Source organism: Brassica napus, chromosome A10, assembly GCF_020379485.1.
Source record: "Brassica napus cultivar Da-Ae chromosome A10, Da-Ae, whole genome shotgun sequence".
NCBI lineage: Eukaryota > Viridiplantae > Streptophyta > Magnoliopsida > Brassicales > Brassicaceae > Brassica > Brassica napus.
This window is the reverse complement of record NC_063443.1, coordinates 9,296,249-9,316,999: the sequence shown is the minus strand read 5'-3', so window position 1 is coordinate 9,316,999 and position 20,751 is coordinate 9,296,249. Positions and strand designations below refer to the sequence as shown.

Sequence of the window (20,751 nt, the reverse complement as noted above, 5' to 3'; positions counted from 1 at the left end):
TGAAAACTCTTTAGGTCGCTTTGAGCTCTTACCTTATTTTTGAAGCTTTTCTATATTTTGAAACCATTGAATGCTTTTGGATAAGCGGGATTTTCAGATCTGAGACAGACTTGGAAGATTTCCAAAGAAGTCTTTTCGGAAGCTTCGAGAGTCTTCTAACATTTACTGCACTAGAAGACTTCCAGAATACTTCCACGGAGTCTTCTAGCAGAGTTTTGTCCCAGATCAAGTGGAGTCCAAGCTTTTCTTTGTGGAGGAATGATCCTATAATAGTTTTGTTTATGTTATATTTTGTGATTCGTAAGTGTGTACTCTTTTAGTTGTGAATTCTTTTGTAAATTTCAAGAGATATATTAGTGAATTTTTTTTTGGTAAATATCTTCATGTCTACAATATTATCTTGCCAAAAGTACTTGACAATATTGAAATTTATTGATACAACTTCAACAGCAAAACACAATAACATAAGAAAAATTAGTCAAATTTACTACAACTAAGGGAGAAAATTTCTCAAAAAAACTTAGTAAAATTCACAAAAAGATCAAACATTACATTAGTTCAAACATATAACAATTTCACTAGAAGTCTTCCGGAACACTTCTTCTCAGAATACTTAAATTTCAAGCGAAAAATTTAAGATGTAAAATTAAAATTTAAGCGGAAAACTCAAATTTTAAGTGAAAATTAAAATTTCAAATTTCATGGAAGTTAAAAAGTATATATTATGATCTAAGAAGACACATTAAACCATATGACTTAATATTTTTGAAGTTACTTAACACTTTTAAAAGTTAAAACACATATCTTAAAAGTTCCTTAACAAGTATACAAAAACTAGTGTAGAAGAGAAGTCTTCTTGAATTAGCTAGAAACATTGATAACATGAATGTTGGTAACCCCATAATTAAAAATAAGAAGTTATGAATTTAATTCAGGAACTGCAATATCGACTAATATACATGAATTAACAAGAAAATATTAAAAAAAATTTATTTAAAAAAATGATAATTTATTAAACATTGACGTAGAAGTTCTTTGGAAGTCTTCCTTTGTACATATTGCCTTACTTTTGTTTTTGAAAAAATATTGAAAATACCAGAGAAGATTTTTCCCGGTAAGTCTTCTAGGATAAACATGTTAGTTTTGCAATTGACCGAACTGTGTCAAAAAAATTAACTTTTCTAGAAGACTATACACAAAAGTCTTTCACGAAAAAAAATAAACTTAATATTTTATTTTTGATAGAAAACTTCCATGTAAGTCGTCTCAGATTACTTTTTACAACTGAAAAATAAAATTTAAATATTTAATTTTAACTAGAAGACTTCTATGTAAGTCTTTCGGCATAAGACTTATACGGAAATCTTCTGTGATAACCAAAGGTTAACCAGAATCTCGGAATAAAACTCTGAAAGACTTACATGGAAGTTTTCTAAATAAAATTAAATATTAGCCTAAAAAAATAGCCTAAAAAAATGGTTCCTAAATTTTTGAATTTTTTCTTAAAAAAAGTATTTAAGAAATTATTTTTTTGAAAAAAATAATTTTAAATTTTATTAATCTTTTAATTATTAATATTTATTTATTTTTTATATTTAATAAATAATTGGGTAAAATTATAATGAGTGTGTGTAATTACTATTTATCCTTTTAATGGAATTTAATTTGGTTACTTTGATCTTTTTTAGGCTATTTAAGAAACAAAAATTTAAAAAAGACTATTTAGGAGATTTGCCTAAATTATTTAGTTTGAAGGTATTTTTACAAATTTTCTTTATTGTATTTTTTGTTCTCAATTTTCGCCGAGTATGTTATCGACCGAATAAAGCTTGTTTCAAAACGTTCCGGATAACTAAATGGGTCCATTATGGGCTAATGTTACTAAGGCAAAAAGCTTTGGTAATAGCAATTGATCCTTCTAATTTCAATTTTCTCAGTAGTCAGAAACAAGTCAAACAATTGTTCTGGAAGTACGACGTTTGGACTTGCACTCTTCTCAAAGGAGAGAACATGGAGACGAAGAAAGAAGAAGTGACTCCTCTCAAAGGAATATTATGTCTGAAATCCAGACAAGACATGAAGAGAATCGAGGAAACAGAGGACTGCTTCATCCTCGATTTCAATCCTTTTGATTCTTTTGACGTTAAGAATCTCTCTTTTGCCGGTGATCATGAGGGTGACAAAGATCTGGCTATCATCCATGAGTCAGGCCAGGTTTGAGTTTTGAAACTTATACTTTGTAGTTCTTTTTTTTTCTTTTGGAAAAATTGATAGAATCTCTTTGAACAGGTAGCTTGTAGAGATTTCCCACATCCAAGACACCTTTGCTTGAATTTTCCCTTTGGATCAACTCCTAATGCAACCCATTGTCATCTGGTATATACTTCAGTCTCATTTTAAGTAAAGGGTTTCAAGTAAAAAAAAAAGGTATGGAATGGATTATATTGGTTCAAGACTCCTATGAAACTGCCTTTTATATTAACAACAGAGGTCAACATGAATATATGCAGTGTTACTGTTGCATCTGCGATAAGCCTGCTCCTTGTGCACAGTGGATGTCTTCGCATTGCAGTGCTTCAGCAGACTCTATGGAGTGGAGAACTATGGATTGACAAATGCGTAACTATTTACATCTTTTGTTATTAGATTATCTTTTGTTCACAGTCTCCTTTGCATTTAGACCTTTGAATTGATTAGTAGATCAACAACATAGCTTTTGAAGACTTATGTAATCACAATGCCTAATTACTTAATATGAGATTTGTTATGTGTGTGCGTGTGCTCTTGTTGGAAATGCATTTGCTTAGCTAAATTGTTGCTTGCTGAGAGGTTCCAGTACGTACGTCGATAAAACGGGGAATATTTACAGTGTCATGAGTCGATTTCAACGTCCAGAAAGCATAAAACACATTATTGGTCCCAAGCCGGGACGGCCTGCAAGTCATGTTCTTTGAATCATTAATTTGGGGACAGAATGATATTTATATATTAACCACATGAGTTTAATAGACTGAAACAAATGTAATGTTTAATCATGTCATGCCAAATCTGGACCCTAGTCCCAAGTCCCAACTTGCAAGCTTTAATATACCTTAAGCTTTTTGCCACATCAGTCTCAAATCACATATATAGAGGATTGTTTTATATTATTCTTAGAAATAAAAACACAAGTACAATTTATTGATAAACAGGTCGCACGGCAACCATGATTAAGCATCATAGTCTAAGACTTTAAATCGGAAAAGATCACATAAGTACAACAATTAAGCTGGTGAAGTAGACGTACAAGAGAGAGCATGCATGCTTATTTATAAAGCACCACTAAGAAAGCTTTTTCTCAGATCTTCTTGAGCAGCTCAATGACGTGAACACCAAAAACGTTGCAAACAACTTTGATGCCTTCAAAGCCTGATCCTTTGGCTAATGCCTCATACTCTTTCTCGGTCCGTTCTTTGCCTCCAGGATTGAGAGCCAACATAATGCAATCGACATTGACTACTTGTTTGGTCGACAGGCTCGAGTCTAGTGTCTCTGGAAGTATACACTCTGCCAAGATCACTTTTCCATTCTCTGGAAGCGCCTCGTAACAATTCTTTAAGAATTTTAAACAGTGTTCGTCACTCCAGTCATGGCATATCCACTGTTACAACAATGAGAAGAATCCAAAGAGAGTTATTTGATCATCATTTCATTATAATGCCAAGAGTTTTCAGTATATGTAGTTAATTAGTATTATTTCGGATCCGAACCTTCATGAAAATAGCATCACCTTTGGGAACACTTACAAACATATCTCCTCCAACATGCTCAACACCTACAAAATTGGTTTAGAATCCAATCTTCATCAAATTTAAACACAAAAACCAGGATTTTGCAACATGCCGAGAATATGTTAATATTAAAAAAAGAAGTTATTATTACCGGGATGAGAAGGAGCATCTTCGATGACATGAGGGAGATCAAAGTTGATGCCTTTAAGATTAGGGTACTTAGAGACAATCATTTTGAGAGTAGCACCAATGCCACCCCCGACATCAACCAAGGAGACCAAACCCTCAAAACCATTATAGGTCTCAAGAATCTTCTTCATGGTGATGGTGGAATGGTTAGACATTCCATTGTTGAAAACCTTGTTGAATCTCAGGTCAGTCCCATGGTACTCAAACGCGCTCATGCCATAAGCTTTATTGAATGGAATCCCACCATCAAGAACTGCATCCTTCAAATAGTACCTGCAACAAAACTCTTTGGCATGAGTTTAACAAAACAAACAAACAAACAATCTCTCCTTTAGCTTAACTAACCCATCAACATTTTTCTTAAAAGATCAATTAAGTCTTTATCACTAATTATAAATGTGTTCTGAAATTGTATGACACAATTTGCATTTATATTATAACTTATTGAAAACTATCAAATATATATTATACTGTTGAGACATAGTCTTTTCTAATCCCCTATATACAGTAGAATCTCTATTAATTAATATTCTATAAATTAATTATCTCTATAAATTAATAAATTTTGCCAGTCCCAACTTGGTTTCGTTCAAAATTTGACAAAAATCGTTAAAATAATAAGATAATAATTTTTTAGAAACTTTTATGCAAATATATGGTCCCATTAAAATCATAAAATAATAATTTATATCTATGCATATTTTATATAAATAAGTATGTTTTATTATAATGTTTGTTTTATACTCACAATGGAATTATCTTTATATTTTCTTAACATTTAATATTTTTGATGAGATTTAGTAATTTTATATTTAAAACCACATTTAAGTTCTATGAAATATATATATTATATACACCAAATAATATAATATAATTAATATAAATGTCAAATTTCAAAAAATGACGATATACACTAAAATCAAATATTTTTCTTATCTTTTAATAAATATATCTTAAAATAAGAAATCTAAATAATGAATTTTTTAAAAATTAATATCTCTATAAATTAATAAAATTTCAAAGTCCCAACATTATTATATACACCAAATAATGTAATAAAATTAATATAGATGTCAAATTTCAGAAGAAAACGATTAATGTCTATACACAAAAATCAAATATTTTTGTTATCTTAGAATATATATATCTTAAAATAAAAAATCTAAATAATGAAACTTTTAGAAATTAATATCTCTATATATTAATAAATTTTCAAAAGTCCCAACATTATTAATTGTAAAGGTTCTACTGTATATGATTTGAAGATCATTTAAAAAGATCTAACCTTCTATTTTGTATTAATTACATTTTAATTTTACTGAATTGTCAGCATTTTATTTTAAATCTCTATATTTGATTACGTGGCAGTCTTACAACTAATTTGGACAAACTTAGACCAACTTTTTATTCTCTAGAAAAATTTATTAATCAGACATATAATAAATTCACAGCTATCTTTATGCATATCAGTTAATTAACTACACATATAACCTTAGACCAACAATTTTTTTTGACAACATTAAAAAGTATTCTTACACAACTTATTAAGATTGATACTTATGACCCACTGCCATATCCCTTATACAAATTAGACATAATAATAATTGTCTGCATTGTTTTGTTAAGATAGTTATACGTTGTTATGCTCAAAACATATTTGTTTCAACTGTTTTATTATTCTGTACTGTCATGTACAGAATAATTCTTCGTTGGTTTTAAATTGTATGTTGGGGCATGTCCAAAACATCTATGTAGGATGATGGTGCAACGCCAAAACGTACAAAACGTACATGTAGTTGGTTAATCCATTTTAGTTGAGTATTCAACTATTTTTTATACCGGACCAGATCAAAACAATGATCCGTCGACTGATTAGAAGTCAATTAATTTTCTTATTAGCCTAGAGAGAAAATGTAAACCAAATACTAAATCAATACACGTTATATACAAGTTGACTTCAAATCTGTATTTGGCAACATACAACTCATTTGTATTAAATAAAAAATATCTTTCTTACTATTTTTTTTGTTTCAAAGTATATATGAATCAAAAGATATATCGTCATAAATATATCCTAACAAATAGGAAAAATCAATATATTTATGGAACATATGAAAGTATATATTCCAAAAAAAATTATTCTTTGAAGAAATTATATCACAAATTTATATATTATGTTCGGTTATTACTTTGAAAGATGGGATCTATTTTCAAAAATTATTTTAGGTTTAATTATAAAATAAAAAAACTTTGATTACATTAAGTACAAGTTAGTATAGTAATATAGTTATACGGTAAATGAATATGATTCAGTATATAAATTGATCCAACCAAACAAAAAGATTAAAATATATTAATGTAGTTATACATAAATTACATAATATAATTGATGATATATATATATATAGTTCAGTTTATTGGTATGATTTTAATATTTAAAACGTTAACTTGAATAATTTTTTTTTTAACTAAAGACTTTCATTGACATACATTTTTGCTAAAATTTAGTTATTTATATTGTTAATCTTTTTTGTTTTCATCTCATGAAATTATAATCTTATAATTTATTTGTTAGTTATTTTGAATATTTAAATTAAATAGAAAACATCATATTTAAAAATTATAGTACTGTTTAATAAATTCAAATTTTAATCATACAAAATTAAATTGAAAAAATATTATAACAGATAAATATAGTTTAAGTTTTTGGTATAAAAAAACTGACAGTATATAGCCCGAACCAAACCAATATATATATATGGTTTAAATATGGTATCTAATTCTTATAAACCAAAATACCAAAAAACTGAACTGAAACCAGATCAAAATCTGTATTGAACAACCTTACCTGACATATATAATTTTTACACTCGTCTCAACCCACGCAAAGCGTGGATCTCAACCCACGCAAAGCGTGGATCTCAACCTTGTAAATCTATCTTATTAAAGTAGAAGTACTTTAAGCTTTTGTTTGGCAACATAGATAGTAGTTAAAAAAGTATAGTGTTGTTTGGAAATATTAATAGCAGTAAATTGGAAAAAAAAAACATAATGGACTTATGCTATTAATAAAATTAGAAGTTCATTACATTATATTAAAAAGTAATGGGCTTATGTTACTTGATATATATATTCAAATCAAAATAATAATTTAAATTTATTTATATCAAAAATTCAGTCAAAAATATACATATATTCAAAAATTGATTTTTACTAACATATTTTCCAATAACCATTATAAAAATGTTTTCAATATATATAAGAAAATTACAATACAAAGCCCAATTTCAAACATCAACTTAAATTATGGTTTTTATATTTCATATTGGAATTTAAAAATATAATATATGTGATCATTTATATGATTGTACATATAAAATATTATTAATTATAAGATTACCTATTTGATGGTACATATATAATACGATTAATTATATGATAACACATATTTTTGTAACCTATGATGACACATATGAGATATATAATAGTGATTAGGGGTGGGCGTTCGGGTTCGTTTTCGGGGTTTGTTTGGGATTTCGTGTTTAGTTCAAATCTTTGAGGATTCAGTTTGGATTTGGATAACCAATTTAAATTATTTTAAAATTTATTTTATTATTTAATTTAAAAAAAAAACTATAAACAATAGAATATACTACATATAAATTTAGATAACATATGTTAGAGTACCTAACTTAACATATAAATTGGTTTGGTTTAAATATTTGGATAGATAATTAATAATTATTTAAGTAGTTTTGGAGTTTTGAGTATATTTTAACTATTTAGATATTTACGTTTGATTATTTGTATATATTTTCAAGTATTTAAACAAACTTAAAAGTATCATATATATTCTAGATGTTTTTATATAATATTAAATCTAAAAATAATTAATTTATATAAGTATATAAATCTATTTTGGATACCCAAAATACTCTGGTTCGGATCAGATTAAGTTTCAGTTTTTCAAATACCAAAATTTTGAATAATTTGGATATTTAATCAATTTTGGTTCGGATTTGGTACTATTTATTCGGATTGGGATCCGTTCGGTTCTTCGAATTCGAGTGTTTTTGCCCAACCCTAAATAGTGACATAAAAACAAATAGAATCATATTTTTAAAAAAATATATCTACGCAAACTCGCGGATCAAAATCTAGTTAGTATTAAACTAAATAGTCGGTTATTAGTTTTCCCCCAGTAAAAAAAAGCAGCATGCATTCGCCACAATTTGTATCTCAATATAATTCTTAAACTTAAATAGTATTACTTTCTGATTTGTAACTCTTTTGAACAGAGTTAGATAAATCCTTTACAACGGAGGGACCATTGTGTTTTCTTTATACAACGTAAGCTGATCTTGATTGTGGCCACACGTAATATTAGATCGATAAATGGACGCTCTAAAAGCAAGTGATGTCGGCCATCTTATTGATGACCAATCCAACATAGTACCCCGTACTTTGAATTTATGCCTTTTTATCTATTTTTTTTCCTATAATTTATTAAAATTATTTTGTTCTCCAGTCTGTTTAATCGTTGTAACCAATGATATGACCGGTATACTTTTGGTGCAGTAACAAATTAAGGTCTTTGCACTGTGTGGATCTCACTTATGTATATTATTATTAAGTACATCAACCAAGAAGCATAACTTATAAAAAGTAACTGATATGATAATTTTCAGTGTGGCTTCGTAAATACTTACCAGCTTCCCATGAAGACCTTGTCATGATTCAGGAGACAGAGAGGAGCTATCGAGACGCCATCTTCGTTCTTGATGAAATATTTGCAAACTGGACCAAGCCCGTAAAGCCGGTCGACGCCGTCGGGAAGTGTACGGACGGAGCAAGTGAGGACGGAGTAAGCCGTAAGAAGACGGAGGATACGGTCAAGCATGACCGGAGCTTCGGGGTTTTTGGTCGGAAGATGAGAAGAGATCTCAGATGCAGACATGGGAGAACAGTTCCTGGCCATGATCTCTAGAAGATCGAGCTCTATAGCTGATTTTAAAGCCATAGGGAGAACTGAGGCACTGGCTAACTGTATGGCAAAGAGAGCAGTTTCGTCGTCGGTGACTTGCACTGGAGTTGAATGTGTCTCTGCCGTTGAGCCCATTTTCGTGAAATTTCTGAGATTTTAGAATGCTTTGTTTTTGGGTTTCGATGTGTGATATGTGAGAAGTGGTCTATTATATAGGAAATATGCATGGGGGTTAGGTTTCGCAACATGTCGTGCTGTAACGTATGTCCACCGCTAGATGTCTAATCTCACGTATATTATGATATTATCGATTTTATACTTTTTTTACGGATTTATTTTTAGTTCAGTTGCTTCTCAAACAAACTCATACTATTAAATATAGTTGGACTAAATATATATGCTAGATTCTTTTTTGTCTAATATCGGATGTAAGACTTGGGTTGTCTATTTATCATAACAATTTTCCTCACAAACAAATGACCACATAGCGTCAACTTGTTGTGATAAACTATATGTTTTCATAGGCCAAACGCTTAACGCTTTACTAGCTATCTATAGCTGATTTAGATGTTCAACTCTTCGTTTATTATGATATTATCCGCTTTATATCTAAGTCCTCACAATTTTATTTTTGGATTGTTTTATCCCAGAAAACATTACACTAAGTGGAACTCGAGAGAATATATATATACACACTTTATGGTTTAGTATCGATGCGAGATCTGGATTGCATATTTATCCTAGCAATCCTCCTTGCAAACTAAGGATCACAAATCTTTTTCTGATACCATTTTTGTGACATACCAAATTTCTTCTAAGCCAAACACTTTTTTTGCAACACTTTTTTATTTTGAAAATGGCCCAACGCTCTCCTAAAACTAAATATTCGTCATCAGATATTCAATTTCTTACTTAATATGATATTTGTTCGTTTAAAGCCTAAAGTTTCACTGATTTGTTTGTGGGTTGATTGCTTCTCAAAACCAAACTTTTTATTTGGAATATGATGTTTGTGGAGCTAGACCAAACTTTTTAAGTGGAACTGTACATATCTGCATTTTAAAGCATAATCATTATATCCAAAATAATCCAGCAAAACAAACATAAAATTTGTATTTGTAAAATTTAGTGGATATCTATATATTTAAATTAATTCATCTTCTTATTTTTACATCAACGTACTTCAAAATATATAAATTTTTGAAAGTAATCTCTTAAATAATTAAATATTATAATTTTATAATCATTAATTTATAGAATTTTTACTATAGTTTACCATATTTTTTTGTCACTAACTATAGTTTACCATAAAACGTTATTTTACCAACGTTTTTTGCTAACAAAAGATGTTTTGTTTTATCTTTGGTTGATCCAAGCCATCACCAATAGAATGCAAATCAAGGAACTTTTCTGTATCCTCCAAGATATCTATGAGCTTGCACGATGCATTACCTATTTCTCGTTTAGTTTGTTCCCTCGCAAACACAATCTGCTAGCTGATATCCTTGCAAAGAAAGTACTGCTCGAATTCTCTGCAGCAGTGTAACTCTATCCTTCTAATATATGTTAATTTGCGTTCAACAAAATGTTTATCTTCTGTTATTAAGGCTTGTTTTTGGGTCTAAATGTTAAAATTATTAAGGCTTGTAGTTCCTCATTTCCCAAGTTTATTACTCTTTCAAACTGTATACTTTTAAGCGTAGGCTGTTAAAAACTTATTGTGGTTATGTTTTACACAAATAAATTCGCGGTTTCACTCATATTAACATAAAATAACAGCCATTGACCACAAAGAATAGTAGTGGTTATAAATTCTATAAGTATAAAATGTCAAATAATAGATACATTTTTAAAAGCAAACCAACAATTTGATTCTTATGGCAACAAAAACACTACAAATAATTAGACTATATACGTCCTAAAAGAAATATCTTTAACCATTTCTCTCGGTGACAGAGACAACCAAAGTACAAAGACAACGACACACTCGTTCCTCGATCTAAAGGAGTCCACACGTCCTACCTAACACCGTTACGTCATAAAAAAAAACTTTCACTAGCAATAAATGAAAGAAATAAAACAAATATCTATTTTGTTTATTTTTATAAAGAGAAAATTCCTTAAAAATACACAGACTAATTTTCATTTGCTAATAAAATACACGAACTATTTTGGATTCCCGTTTAATACACAAACTAATTTCTGTTGTCTATTAAATACACAAACTTTTGAAATTCGCAGGTTTTACACATCGTTTTAGACGGCGTTAACTAAGTTTAACGGAAGTAAAGACGACGTTAATGTTTAATTAAACATATGTTTAATTTATGAAAAGAAAATTCCTTAAAAATACACGAACTAATTTTCATTTGTTAATAAAATACACAAACTATTTTGGATCCCCATTTAATACACGAACTAATTTTTGTTTCCCATTTAATACATAAACTTTTAAAATTTGTAGATTTTACACATCGATTTAAACGACGTCAACTACGTTTAACAGAAATGACTTTAGTTTTAACTAAAAGTATGGTTAAAATGTGAAAAGCACGCTCACCCTCAACCAAAACCACTCGAATCGATTGATCCTTATATTCAAGCTAGCATCAATTCAAGTTTGACACCCTAATCTATTTCAACCTCTTTTACTCATCAAACTATGTTCATTTTCTTCTTCTTCGCTTTGATTTCATTTTATATTGCTTCAAAGTGGAGTTGATTTCCATGTCATGAAAAATGACGAAGAAAACTAGGTAATTTTAAACGAGTTTCTGATTTTGGAATTAGTTTTTGATTCTTGTTTTTCGTCAATCAAGATTAATTTACACTATGCAAGTGTAATGAAGAAGAAAACTACCAATATAATCTATCAGAAGGATTTTTAAAAAAATTGTCTTTCGCAGTTTAACCACATGTTTAACTAAACACTAACATCTACTTCACTTTTGCTAAACATAGTTGACATCCACTAAATCATGTTAAACATAGTTGACGTCGTCTAAATCGATGTATAAAATCTGAAAATTTTAAAAGTTTGTGTATTAAATGAGAAGCAAAAATTAGTTCGTGTATTAAATGGGGATCCAAAATAGTTCGTGTATTTTATTAACAAATGAAAATTAGTTAGTGTATTTTATTAACAAATACAAATAAGTTCGTGTATTTTTAAGGAATTTTATTTTCATAAATTAAGCACATGTTTAATTAAACACTAACATCGTCTTCACCTCCGTTAAATATAGATAACGCCGTCTAAAACTATGTGTAAAACCTGCGAATTTCGAAAGTTTGTGTATTTAATAGGCAACGGAAATTAATTCGTGTATTAAACGGGGAGTCAAAATAGTTTGTGTATTTTATTAGCAAATGAAAATTAGTCTGTGTATTTTTAAGGAATTTTCCCTTTTATAAATTCTATAGAACTTTCGCATTCATTTTTAGAAATAAGGGCCGGGCACCGCCCAACTACTTACTAACTTTTAGAGGTTAACTAGGATCGTGTCCGCGCTACGCGAGGATATTGGATGAAGTTAAAATTTGTGTATGACCATAGTTGTGGCTGTTTCTGGTTGTTGTTAAAATAGATTTAAAGTAATTATAAGAAGGAATATATGACATTGAGATTTTTAAGATTGATTGTTCATTTTTTTATGCGAATGTTGTTGGAAGTCAATCAATAGAGATGTAAAAGTAGAGGGGAGTTGATGTTTTTGGTTGTGTATATTAGTTTTCTGTAGTAATGAAAATTAAATTAACGTGTTGAAAATTAAAAATATGAAAAAGTACTTCGTAATTGAGATATTGTTTAGCATTATGGTGTTTTGAATTTGGAAATAATCTTTTAAAAGTGTGTTTAGATCTTTCATTAATAAACTAATTGGAAATTTTATGAATTACATTGAAAAAGACCCCCTTGAAAAAAACTTATGAACTAAAAAACCAGATAAATTGATCAAAAATTTAATACTAAGGTTTTATTGTGTTACTTACGTAGTATAACCTACCAAATCAAACTATCTCTACGCTTGATTTTGCATTTAATAGTTAAGATGTTATGTCCGGATTTTGGACAAATGATTTCTTGGATTCCAGAGAGGGATGATTGGGTTCGTATGTGTTCGAGAAGTCTATAAACGCACAGTAAAATTGTAATTTTGATTTACCTCCAGCAGGTGGAGGATCATTGTGGTTTGATTTGACCATCGTGTTGAGGAAAACGACCCTTTGACGAAAGAAAGAATTAGAAAATGAGTCAGCTAAAGAGAGAGATCTTGAAATGTGGAAATCCACTGATTGAGTAACTGACACGTAATAGTTGTCTCCGCCTTTCTTCTCGTTGCAAATTTCTGAGTGGAAGATGATGTGAATGTTATGTGGAGCTGAGGTTGTTAACCGGTTTGTATCAAATATGCAATGTTACTGAATTTATTCGTATATTTTGTTGATTTGGATTGATGAGACAAAAGATTTTTTTGAACTTTCAGTGCAGCCGGTGATTGTGGCAGAAGATGTGCTACTTGCCTTTCTGATATTATTGTCTATCGAGAAGAACATTTAAGTATTATAATCTGTTGAAGATTTTTATATTTAACGTGATACGTTTAAAATTTGAAAGTCTTGTGTGAATTGAAATAATTAGTTATAGTCATCAAATTGAAGCGAGAGAAAAAAAAACAAACAATCCGATAATAAGAGTTCATAATTTGTCTTTGTTCATTACTCTTTATCTCTGTTTTAAGGAGAAAAGTAACAAAACAACATAATAGGTTTTGAATTGCATAACCAAGATTCTGGTGCAAGAACAAACCACTATATTTTTTAAACAGACTTGATAGCTGTCTTTAATCTTTTTTTGAGAAATTTAATTTTTAAATAAATATTAGGAGCTATATTAGTCTACATTTTGATCCGCGTTTCGAAAGCACGAGTTTTTTTCGGTTAATAAAAATGTGATATGAATGGTATTTTGATTATGATTTATATTATTAAGTTATTATATAAAATATTTTTTAAAAAATTATATAATTTGTCAATTTTTTTATTTGAAATTTTGTGTGTACATTCTTATCTCACAACATCATCTTTATATTTTTATGCATTAGATAAGAGTTAAATTTGTTGGCATATTTTAGACTAATTTAAAAATATATATTTGCAGGGGTTACAAAATATATAGAATATAAATGTAGTTTCTAAATGTAATTATATTTCTTTAAATTGGACACAACCTTTATTAACTGGACATGTTCCTAACTTAATAGTATTGACTTGAATTAGTAAAACAAATAGGGATTTTTACCACCATAGATTTTCCGGTTCATATATGTATTATTTATTGTAAAGTTCATACATATTTTTTAATAATAGTGCTTTTAAAAAACAATTGTTTGCTTCGTCGGTGGCTGTGATACATGCGTGTTACACGGTATATAATTTCAAATATAAACATTTTTAATCTATATTCAATGGTCTTATTGATTATTAAGACACATTATAAATTTGAATCCATGAAGTCCAAAGAAGAAGGGCAATCTTGTTATCAAAACAGATTTCAAAGATTTGTTTAAACGTTATTGGGTTATGCTGGTGTTGGGCCAAAGGATTAGTATTATTATTATTATTAGGGTTGTTAAATTCGTAATGACGTGGAGGTATGATTGGATGAGAATATTTCATCCTATGTGGCACCTCTAATTGAGCTCTAAATTAGTCCCTTTTATATAGTAGGATATTTGACTTGGCCAATTCAAATAATTTCTAGGGATATCAAAATGAGCTATATAGCTCATGATCTGGTTCAGCTAGTTCGTTTTTTCATGAGCATGATTTCTATATTTTATGTTCATTTAATAAATGAATTTAATGATCGAGTTTAAATTATATCACAAATTATATGAATGATATTTAATAAACATGTGCTGGCTCATGAATTTGTTCATTTTTATACTTACAGTTATATATAATATATTACATATATAATATATTATATATTTGGATAACTTCTATTTTTTATGTAAGAAAGAGATAATTTATATATTTATCATATTTATCTTCTAAAATTAAAATATAAAACATATATATATATATATATGTATATATATATATATAAGACATTGAAGATGAATTGTCTCAAGACTCACGAAGAATAGACATTTGGATCATTGGTTGTGCTTTAATATAATTTGTGTTAGGTGTAGTTTTTTTTAAATTTTTGTCATGTGTTGGTCTTTATTTAGTATTTAATATTTATGTTTTGGATTTTTTTAATATTTAAATTTTGAACTATAATAGAAGTTATTCTATCACTATTTTATTTTATTTTGTAATTATTTTATAATTATTATTTTTATTTAGATCACGAGTTAGCTCATTTAACTCATGATCTAGATGATCTGAGTTCGCGTTTACATATTGAAACTCATATAATAAATTAGCTGAGCTAAGCTAGCTCATAAAAGAACCGAGCTCACTATGAGCTGAGCTGCGTTGAGCGAGTTAGCTAGCTCATTTTGACACCTCTAATAATTTCATTTGAGATTTAAACTTGACTTGTTGAAGTACTTATTTTATCAAATATGTGAGAACAATTAATATTTACAAATTACTGATCTAGTTTATTACTTGATAAAACTAAATATTTGTTTCTAGAATACCTATTACAGTAAAAACTTTATATTAATGATATTGAGACTATGATAGTTTATTAATTTAGGGAAAATTATATATTTTTAAAATTTTTATTTTAAAATAATGTTTATTTAAAAATAAAAACTATTTCAAGATATTATTTAAATTTTATAGGTTTATATTTCATCAATTTTTAGATTATTTGATATTTTATGTATGTTGAATATGTATAAATGCATTTTATAAGAAATTCAGTAAAATAACACAAAATATAAAAATGAAAAATAAAATTAGACATAAAATGCATTTTGAAGAAAAATAAACAATGAAATATTTTTCTTATGTTTATATAAAATTTATATATATAATCATAATTAAGTTCTAATTTTAATGAAACCATATATTTAGCTAAGATTTTTAAACATTATTATCTTATAGAACTATATTATATTTTATATCTACCCATCTTAGGATTCGAAGTCTTGTAATTATTGCATTGTTTTACCTATCATTTTGTTCTCTTTTTGATCATTTAGGAGAATTTAGAATTAATTTACGTGCATAGCATTTGCATTTGTCTTTATCAGATGTTAGAGATACTTATTGAATTTGATGCATGAAATGAAGCAAAAGAGGTGATTCTGATCAAGACACAGAGTGAAAAACAAGAGTAACAGCGGCCATGAGCAGCGATATAGGTATGCTGCTATGAGTTTTTGTTTTGATAACTTGTGCTCTGCCAAAACTCGTAGCGGCTTTCTGAAGCCGCTGAGATCAGATCATAAACCACTGGGTAAGTTGTTGGCTCTTACAGCAGTCTATTGCAAGCGCAGTGAACAAACCTCAACCTTCAATACTACCAGCGACATGATGCAGCGGTATAGTATAGCCGCTATAGCTCTTAGAGACCAAAAACCAAAACTTGTCAAACACATGTAACGGTCCAAGACAGAGGCATGTGAAAGCCGCTAGAACAAAATGTAAATACACCAACTAAATTGTGGGATGAGACAGCGGTGCAGTGTAACGGCTGTGAAGAAGATGTCGATTATAATCCGTGCCAACACCTACATCGGTCTTCAGAAAAGGCTGCGACCTTGTTTCCAAACTGTTGTAGGTGCACAACGGTCTGCAGCGGTTTACTTTTGCCGCTGTGGACCTCCTAGGAGTCAATATTCATCATGTACCCGTTTTACCCAACTCGCATTTAGAGACCTATATATATGTTTTAGGCAGAAAAAATCTAATATATCTTGTCTTCTCTCTAAACACTTGTTTATTTGGTAAAAGATTCAATCTTTAGCATCTTTAATCTACTTTTATCTTTGAATATTGTGTGTTGTTATGTTTATTTATCTATCTAGTATGATTAGTCTTAAACTTTACATGGGTTTAAGGTTTTTCATCATGATTAGTAAATAGACTCATCTTGAATCCATGGTTAGATAGATTTAGGGTGATTAGGGAAAAGTTAAGGTATTTATTGTTAAATATACTTGTTTCTATGCTTGATAATAATTATTAATGCTAAATATTTGATCACTCTCATCTCGATTTTAAGTCTTTTTATGCACCCAAGATTTTCATTAAAATGCTTGAATGAAATTAGTATTGCTCTAGCTTGAATAATCAAAATAATTTGATGTTAGGATTGCTATATAGTTAATAGACTTGTTCTTAATGCATTTTTTAATTGAATTACACTAAAGGCATTTGATGTGTAATTAATGCTTGATTACACTGGGATTATTGTTTTGGAAAAAAATTAATCTATTTTGGTGTTCCAGACTTATGGAAGCTTGATGATTGTTTGATTAGCACCTTGGCTTAGATCTTTATCACCTTAGACAAATTACATATTTCCCGTGGGTACTTCTTTATCCAAATGATTGACAGCTTTGATTTACTTGTTCTTGTTTGTCACTTGTTTGATTTAGATTCTAGACTTGTCAATTGGTTACTTACTTATAAAGTCTTTGATTGCGCTTAGATTAAAAATGTCTTGCATTCTTAGTGATTGTGATCCTCTTTTGTTGGTTTGACACCTACTATACTACATAGATACTTAGATTGATGTTAACATTAGGATTTATTCATTACTTGAGACAAAACCTTCTTTTACATTTGGTTACTAATTCTCTTTTTCCTCTCTTTAGGTGCATGAACTTGATATGCAGAAGACCTTAAAACCTACTGCCACGAGTTGACAATATCAAGGCAAAGAAAAAGAGTTTACAAGACAAAGAAGAGAGCAAGATAGATATGATCATTTAGATTGTTTGGGATTTGAGATGGAACATCAACCACACCAACTTCAAAATGAACAAGACTATGGAGCAGATGTCCATGGAGGAAATGTCCATGGAGCTTCCCAGCTTAGATACCAACACCCACCGCACAATGCTAGGTTCATTGGCGTTATGGTAAATTTAAGTAGGGTTCTTTATGATACTACGAAAACAAGAAGCAAGTAGTAAAAAAGAGTCAATGATCAAAATTATTGTATTCTTGATCAATAGAGCCGAAACTACAACGTTTAGGTCTTGTAACCCTAGTTATAGCCGCCTAACTCTATAGTGAAAGTTGTAAATAGTTGATCCCTCCCTCTAAGGTTTAGGAACCCTGTTTATAGGTCCTTGTAGTCGATAATTGGGTTAGATCCTTCCATATACTGAAATATGGAAAGATGTCCCTCTTGTTGAAGTTTTCCATTTTACACGTGATATCTTGCATATTTACATTGTCTTATCCATTTATTCATGTGCATTTTCATCATATAGATTAGGATTTAGCCATGTCTAGGTTGCATTTTGCATACACATGTCTCTATCAGGTATTTGAGTACCACATGGAGTTTCTGGAGACATTTGGGTGCATTTGGAGCTCAAAGGAGGTGATTAGAGTGGTCTTTGGACGAGCACTGCCTGGAGCGACTTCTCGGAGCGACGGCATGAGGTCGCTGTGCACCACATCCCGGAGCGACTCATCCAGAGCGACTGCACAAAGTCGCTCGCGTTTTCACATCCGTAGACACACATTTTGACCTCGGAGCGACCTTCCAGAGCGACGTGCTGAAGTCGCTCCCGAAGCTTGGAGCGACCTTACCAGAGCGACAGGGAGAAGTCGCTCGCCATTTTGGTTCTCGGAAACACGAAATCGCTCTCGGAGCGACCTCTCGCAGCGACCCAGCGAGGTCGCTCCCGAAGCCCAGAGCGACGTGCTGGAGCGACTTGCCGAGGTCGCTGCGCGTCGCCTATCTGCTCGAATTCATGTTTTCTCAAGGGGCTTTTTGTCATTTTATTATGCACGTTTTTTATTCTGAAAACCTATGTTTTAATACTCTGTAAGCCACCAAGAAGGGATTATCTTTGTTCTTAGAAAAACCACCAAAAACCTTTGGAAAGGGATCTCTTTGAATGAATTGATCAGTTTATTATTGAGAATTCTGTGTTCTTATCTATTTCCTGTGTTTCTCTACATGATTAATCTGAAATCCAATATGGGTTTAAGAGAAATCATGGAGATTAGTGAGTAATCACCTTTTGAATTCATGGGTTAGGGAGATTAAGGGTGATTAGGTTAGAGCTAGGATGTTTTAGTGTAGATCATTCATATTTCCTTGCTAGTAGAGTAATCATAATGCATCTTCTGAGTTGGCCACTCAGTTGTTGATCCTTAGGCATTTCTCACCCGAAAGGTGTTCGATGAAATGCCCGAGACAACTCTCCTAGGCTTTTAGTATACTTTGCCAAAGACATTTGTTGTTAAAGGTGCTAAGATAGCTAATAGACTTGTTAGTAATGATTGCTTTCATATTATTCAACCAAAGACATTTGATGTTTGAGATGTGTTAGCAAATGAGCATTCATCTAGACATAGAGCTTGCTTAGAATTGTGTCTAGGCTTAAGGTTGATAGTTTGATTGATCATTTGCCATCCTTAGTTCGATACTTGATCACCCAAGGTCTAATCCCTATGCCCATGAATTCTCTTTTCCCTTAGTCAAGAAAGTATCATTCTGTTATTGCTTTTTAGTTTTAGTCATAGCTTAAAACCCATCTAAATCATTGGTTGCACTTAGATTAAGTGAGTACTTGCATTCTCAGTGCTTTGATATCCCTCAGAACTGGTTCGACAATCTTTTATACTACAACATTTGTCTTAGGAGCCTTGAAAACTCCTAACATCAAATTGGCGCCGTTGCCAAATTCTGAGTAGATTTGAACATTGAGATTTAGTCACTTGCTTGAGACTAAGTCATTTTTATTTTCTTTTGTTACTGATTCTCTTTCTTCACCTCCCTCTAATCTACAGGTGTATGAACTTGAGGAGCAGGGGTCCATCAAACCTAGTTCCAATAGCTGCAGACATCAGAGCTTTAGAGAGAGAGTGTGCTAGAAATAGAAGAGAAGAAGAGCAACAGGCTCACTTGCAGAGATTGAGTACTGATATGGGAGACATACCTCACAACCAACAGCGAGCAGCTCGACCCATTGGCACTTACGACCGCCCCAACATTCATGGTCATAGATTGGGAATCCGAGCACCCGCTGTGGCAGCCAACAACTTTGAGATCAAATCAGGACTCCTCAACGTGATCGAGAACAACAAGTATCATGGCTTGGCTCTAGAGGATCCATTTGATCACTTGGAGAGGTTCGACAGCTACTGTGGGTTGTCAAAAACCAATGGTGTGTCCGAAGATGCCTTAAAGCTCAAGCTATTCCCTTTCTCTTTGGGGGATAAGGCACGTCAGTGGGAGAAGTCTCTACCCAGTGACTCCATCACTACTTGGGATGACTGCAAGAAAGCATTCTTGGAGAAGTTCTTCTCTACTTCAAGAACTACTAAGCTGAGAAACGAGATTTCCAGCTTTCAACAGAAGAACTTGGAAGGCTTCAGTGAAGCCTGGGAGAGATTCAAGGGCTACCAAGCTCAATGCCCACACCATGGCTTTTCTAAGGAGAGCTTGCTGAGCACATTCTACCGTGGTGCTCTTCCTAAGTACAGAGCCAGACTGGATACAGCTAGCAATGGGTTCTTCTTGGGGAGAACTTAGGAGGATGCAGAAGAGCTGGTTGACAACATGGTAAAGAGTGATGCAGTCTACAGTGGAGACCACGACAGAGGCAGTAGAACAGATGATAAGCAGACGAGGAAAGAGATCAAAGCTTTGGA

The 20,751-nt window shown here is 30.8% G+C and overlaps 2 protein-coding genes and 1 non-coding gene across 3 annotated transcripts; 1 reads left to right on the top strand and 2 right to left on the bottom strand.

Annotated features, from left to right (window-relative positions):
* The first annotated feature begins 1,570 nt into the window (after nt 1-1,570).
* Nucleotides 1,571-2,773, top strand: LOC106434500. The gene is made up of 3 exons (XM_013875374.3): nt 1,571-2,214; nt 2,290-2,376; nt 2,511-2,773. Exons 1-3 carry the CDS (start codon nt 1,654-1,656, stop codon nt 2,610-2,612), a joined length of 750 nt encoding a protein of 249 aa, XP_013730828.3. The 5' UTR covers nt 1,571-1,653; the 3' UTR covers nt 2,613-2,773.
* A 354-nt stretch (nt 2,774-3,127) lies between these two features.
* On the bottom strand, nt 3,128-9,142 carry LOC106434499 (flavone 3'-O-methyltransferase 1). Its single transcript, XM_013875373.3, has 4 exons — nt 8,669-9,142; nt 3,922-4,232; nt 3,750-3,814; nt 3,128-3,640 (listed from the first exon to the last, which is right to left on the bottom strand). The coding sequence occupies exons 1-4, from the start codon at nt 9,076-9,078 to the stop codon at nt 3,338-3,340; spliced, it is 1,089 nt and encodes a 362-aa protein (XP_013730827.1). The 5' UTR covers nt 9,079-9,142; the 3' UTR covers nt 3,128-3,337.
* An 11,280-nt stretch (nt 9,143-20,422) lies between these two features.
* LOC125579625 lies at nt 20,423-20,529 on the bottom strand. Its single transcript, XR_007317685.1, has one exon. It is a non-coding gene; the product is annotated as a small nucleolar RNA R71 (small nucleolar RNA).
* Between the last annotated feature and the right edge of the window lie 222 nt (nt 20,530-20,751).

What these genes read in the sequence shown, in the direction of transcription:
- LOC106434500 (XM_013875374.3), top strand. Translation starts at nt 1,654, where the DNA reads ATGGAATTTAATTTGGTTACTTTGATCTTTTTTAGGCTATTTAAGAAA. An exon ending in TCATCCATGAGTCAGGCCAG is followed by an intron (nt 2,215 to 2,289) that starts GTTTGAGTTTTG and finishes CTCTTTGAACAG; the next exon opens with GTAGCTTGTAGAGATTTCCC. An exon ending in ATGCAACCCATTGTCATCTG is followed by an intron (nt 2,377 to 2,510) that starts GTATATACTTCA and finishes GAATATATGCAG; the next exon opens with TGTTACTGTTGCATCTGCGA.
- LOC106434499 (XM_013875373.3), bottom strand. Translation starts at nt 9,078, where the DNA reads ATGGGCTCAACGGCAGAGACACATTCAACTCCAGTGCAAGTCACCGAC. An exon ending in AAGGTCTTCATGGGAAGCTG is followed by an intron (nt 4,233 to 8,668) that starts GTAAGTATTTAC and finishes GTTTTGTTGCAG; the next exon opens with GTACTATTTGAAGGATGCAG. An exon ending in AGATGCTCCTTCTCATCCCG is followed by an intron (nt 3,815 to 3,921) that starts GTAATAATAACT and finishes CCAATTTTGTAG; the next exon opens with GTGTTGAGCATGTTGGAGGA.